Raw genomic sequence first — 5026 nt, forward strand, 5'->3', positions numbered from 1 at the left:
AGGCCAGAGGTGGCGCTGTCTTCTACGAACACACGCACACACACACACACACAGTGAGATAGACGCATGTATTGCCAGAAATTGCCATGAAAGTGCAGAACACACATGTCAAATTATCACAAAAACAAAACACATACTAAAACAGACATTCTAGAGATTGGAGACAATGTGACGATTGCAGTGATATTCCCTGCAGTGTTTTGAGCCCAGGTGATGAATGAGGTGTTGTAGATGAGTGTGTGTGTGTGTGTGTGTGTGTGTGTGTGTGTGTGTGTGTGTGTGTGTGTGTGTGTGTGTGTGTGTGTGTGTGTGTGTGTGTGTGTGTGTGTTTTGAGCCCTGGTGATGACGGAGGTGTTGTAGATGAGTGTGTGTGTGTGTGTGTGTGTGTTGTAGATGCCTCACCTGTCTCCTGCGTGTCCTGTCCGTCACACGGGTCCGACTCCCTCCTGCCCACAGACTCCTTACAGCTACGAGTCTTCCTGGTGATCATCTCATCATCCGTGCCCTCGCCACTGTCTCCCTGGAGACCACAACAAACACAGCACTCAGGACGGAAGACGTGTGTGTGTGTGTGTGTGTGTGCGTGTGTGTGTGTGTGTGTGTGTGTGTGTGTGTGTGTGTGTGTGAGTGTCCCTCCCTGAAGACGACAACAAACACAGGCACTCAGGACTGTGGGCGCCAATATGTGTCATGTCTCAGCACTGCGTCTATGAGAGGGGGTATTTTTTTCTGAGCATGTTTGTGTGTTAGTGTGTGTGTGTGTGTGTGTGTGTGTGTGTGTGTAAGAGAGAACCTGTGAATGCTTTTATGGCGAAAGTGTATGGACGTGAGTATGAACTTTGTGTGTGTGTGTCTGTTGGTCGGTTTTTGTGTTGAACATGTGTGTGTGTGTGTGTGTTGTCTTGTGTGAGTGCCTGTGTCCCCCCAGAGTGTTTCACGTGTGTCTCTGTGTGTGTGTGTGTGTGTGTGTGTCCTCACCCTGACTAGCGGTTTCTTCTTCTTCTTGTTGGCAGCGTTGATGCCCAGTGGGCTGCCTCTCTGTGACCCCGCCTTCTCCCCGCCCCTTCCCAGTGTGCCACTCCCACTGCCTACCCCCACATTCCACCGACGCCCCCCAAAGAGCTCAATGGCATGGGCCAACGTGGGGCCCTCACACCGACCATCCTCCTGCGGGTGCACACACACACACACACACACACACACACAGAAACACACACACACACACACACACACAGAAACAAACACACACACACACACACACACACACACACACTCACACGCACACGCACACGCACACGCACACGCACACGCACACACCCACACACACACACCAGAGGTCAGAGTGTGATTATACACACACCTAAACACATTAGCCCAAACACATAAACACTGAAATCCATTGAGTTTTGTCACATACAAGGGAAAAAAAGGCTGCATATGCACAGAGGTAAAGATAGGCACACACATAACCGAAAAAACACACCCACACACACACACACACACACACACACACATGCACACACACAAGCACACACGCACACTCATTACATAACCATTATTTAAGGTCTGATGTCCTGCGGGCCATATTGCATAAGCAGCTGTGTGTACTATTTGAGGTACCAACAACAACTATCTATCAAGAACGTGTCCCTGTATCACCCAGAGCTGGGAGTGTTCATGTGCTTAAGGAGAGCCTGGTAGCTAGGACTGTTGTGATGAAGGAACTTCCCCTGCACTGTTCTAGGGGTGCTCAACATGCACTGACGTATAAAACAAGAAGGGCCTAGCCCCATGAAAAGAAGAAGAGACGTGAGCGTAGTGGTTGTGGCGGTTGAGGTTGGCTTGCAATGGTATTGCAATATTGCGTTTAACATGACAGCCCTACTAGTATCCCTTATCTGACATAACCTGTGATACCAGTATGTTCCACTTGAGTTTAGATAGCAAAGAAACACAGCAGCACCTCGACAACCTTTCAACACACACACACACACACACACAAACAAACACACACACACACACACACACAAGTGCTTTAACTGATAGAGGCTGATGACACACACACACACAGACACACACACACACACACACACACACACACCAGTGCTTTACCTGATAGAGGCTGATGTACTGCCTCCTGAGCCACTGCAGCCTCTGGTCGGGGAAGCGTCTCATCCTCCTGGTGGCGGTGGCCAGCGCCTGCAGTCCCTCGTGCAGCATGCCTGCGGTGTGGCCCGGCGCCACCAGGTGCAGCAGCCGGTTGTCCGTGGTGCCGTGGCCGTGGAGCAGGGTGACCGCCGCGTGCTCGCCACAGCAGCTCAGGCCGCCGCTCAGCTTGTTCTGCAGACACACGGCCGCCACGTCCGCCCCCGGGTGACCCCGGAACACCGCCTTCACCGAGGACAGGTCCAGCGTGCCCTCCGTCAGCCCCGACGACCCCAGCACACCCCCACTGCTGCCCCCGCCACCTAGGGTGCATTAAAATACACAGTTCCAGCGTGTTGATCTGGCTGGGCGCTCAAAGTGTTACCATCCATGCAAAAACAATAAATGCAAAACATTTTTACGATACGTGGTGTTCTAGAGGTGGAACGGCACATCAGCTTTTACCCATTGGGGAGGCATGATAAGGCGGAAAATTTTTTATATCATTCTCTGGTGCCACTTTGGGCTCTGGTTTCAATTTCTTTTCACTTGCTGTGTTCCAACTCTAAATCTCAATGAATTTTCACAAAACTTTGCAAAAGTCATTTTTATGTGTGTGTCTGAACAAAATGCAACCCCAGACGGTTTGAGATTTAATTTGCATCAAAATACACAGTTCCAGCATATTGATCTGGCTGGGTGCTCAAAGTGTTACCATCCATGTAAAAACACTAAATGCAAAAAAAAAAAGGCTCATCTTCATATTTTTCACATGCTGTGTTCCAACTCTATTGACTGTTTGTTATAGTGAATACTATATGTGCTTTTCCATAAATGAGAAATTCAAGGAATTTTTGCGAATAGAAATGAACAACTGAACAACTGAAACCCACAACTGTTCTTCACACCTCAATTCACCGTGACAACGATATATCAGGAGTAGGGTTGGGTACCGAGAACCGGTACCAATACGGCACCGGTTCCATACAACCGATACCTACCCGGACCGAAATGCAACGCAGATTTCGGTGCTTCCTTTCGGTGCCTGAGCAGATAATTATTATTATTTATTTTTTTTTATTAAAATTTTTATAATTTAACAAAACTAGCGATAGCTAACGAGAAGTAACGTTAGTGGCGTAGATCTTTCTGAGTACGATCTGTATACTTTTTTGTGTTGATAACAGATTTCGTGGGGCACATATAAAACTGCTCCATCTCCCAATATAGACTCTCGTCGCCTGTGTCGCTCACGCTGCATTCCGTATGGGACTAGTGGAAACGGGATTTGTGTTGAGGAGTTGCCATGGTAATGGGTTGACTTGCGTGTGGTTTCGGTTTCAAGATAAGTGTGGTTGTTCTAAGCAGAAGTTGGATACGCTTTATTAAACGGAGAGCTACCGTCTCATCCAAAGATATTCCTTCTCAATGTGAGTTCTTAAGAGAGCACTAACTTGGACGCTACAATAACATTGCAACAGTCTGACAGCGAAGAGCAGGCAGCCTTGCACAGAGGAAGCACAAACAGAGCTAGCCATCAATATAACGGAGAAAATGTCGAAAGGTAAACGATCAAAAGTGTGGCTGTATTTCGCACAAAAAGATTCAAACAACGCGACGTGCAGCATATGCAACAACAAAATTGCGTGTAAATGGGGTAGAGAACTCAAGAGGCCCTGAAGCTAAACTTTTAAAGGGGCAGTACACATTCACGAAACCAGTGGGTTTAAATAAATGCAAACTAATTCATATTTGTTTTACTCTGAAGGCAAACATGCTCATATTTCTGCAAAAGTATTACTGAAGTGTGAAGTGTGTGTACAGAGTTTGTTATGTATTTATTTATATGTATTTAAGTATACTGTAAACAGTTGGTATAAGTTAATATATTGTTCATAGTTTGAAGTTAAAAGGTTTGAAGCCAAGTGTTTTGTATTTATTTTTATTTATAGAATACCTCAAACAGTTAATATATTGTTACATTTAAAGAAAACTATTTGCCTTGGCAATAAATAAGCCTAATGTCTTTAATTAAAAAAAAAAAAAAGTATCGGTTCTGGCACCGTTTAGGCACCGGTATCGTTTTAAAAGTATCGGTTATGTACCGGTATCGGAAAAAACCCAAACGATACCCATCCCTAATCAGGAGGCATGTGGAACGATCATGATCTCTTCAGGAGAAGTAACTGAGCTTCTCGTGAGCGATTCTGCAGCTCCTTTGCGAAAGTCATTTTTATGTGTGTGTGTGTCTGAACAAAATGCAACCCCAGACGGTTTGAGATTGAATTTTTGCAATTTGATGCACCCTACCTCACACACACACACACACACACACACACACACACACACACACACACACACACACACACTTTGATGCACCCTACCTCACACACACACACACACACACGCACACACACACACACACACACACACACTTTGATGCACCCTACCTCACACACACACACAGACACACACACACACTTTGATGCACCCTACCGCCGCTGCTGGTCCCCGAGGGCTGGGGGGGGTCGGAGGAGGAGGCCTTGGCTCCAGGGAAGGGGCCGCCGCTGTGGGGCCGTGCCCAGACCAGGGTGCCGTTGTCGGGCAGCAGGCGCAGGGAGCAGCGGGCGCTGAGGCGGGTGTCCTGCTCGTAGTGGATGACCGTGGCGCCGCGCAGCAGGAACTGGTGGACCTCGGCACGCATCGAGAGAACGTACCTGTCAGACAGAGAGAGAGGAGGAGGAGGAGAGAGAGGAGGAGGAGGGAGAGGAGGAGAGAGGAGGAGGAGGAGGAGAGAGGAGGAGGAGAAAGGAGGAGGAGGAGGGAGAGGAGGAGAGAGAGAGGAGGAGGAGAGAGATGGAGGAGAGAGAGAGGAGGAGG

The 5026-nt window shown here is 48.0% G+C and overlaps 1 protein-coding gene across 1 annotated transcript in view; it reads right to left on the minus strand.

Annotated features, from left to right (window-relative positions):
- Positions 1-4863, minus strand: part of LOC308382527 (1-phosphatidylinositol 4,5-bisphosphate phosphodiesterase epsilon-1-like) — a gene marked incomplete at both ends in the record, with an annotated part of 18553 nt that extends 13690 nt beyond the window's left edge. The window contains 5 exons of the mRNA XM_080860931.1: positions 1-22; positions 404-521; positions 980-1168; positions 2114-2469; positions 4643-4863. The exon at positions 1-22 is cut by the window's left edge and continues 180 nt beyond it. Of these exons, the coding sequence (XP_080717057.1) occupies positions 1-22; positions 404-521; positions 980-1168; positions 2114-2469; positions 4643-4863 (906 nt within the window). The remainder of the gene's footprint in view (positions 23-403; positions 522-979; positions 1169-2113; positions 2470-4642) is intronic.
- Positions 4864-5026: the final 163 nt, after the last annotated feature.

The sequence above is a fragment of the Sprattus sprattus genome (assembly GCF_963457725.1).
Source record: "Sprattus sprattus genome assembly, contig: scaffold_225, whole genome shotgun sequence".
In the NCBI taxonomy this organism is placed as follows: Eukaryota; Metazoa; Chordata; class Actinopteri; order Clupeiformes; family Clupeidae; genus Sprattus; species Sprattus sprattus.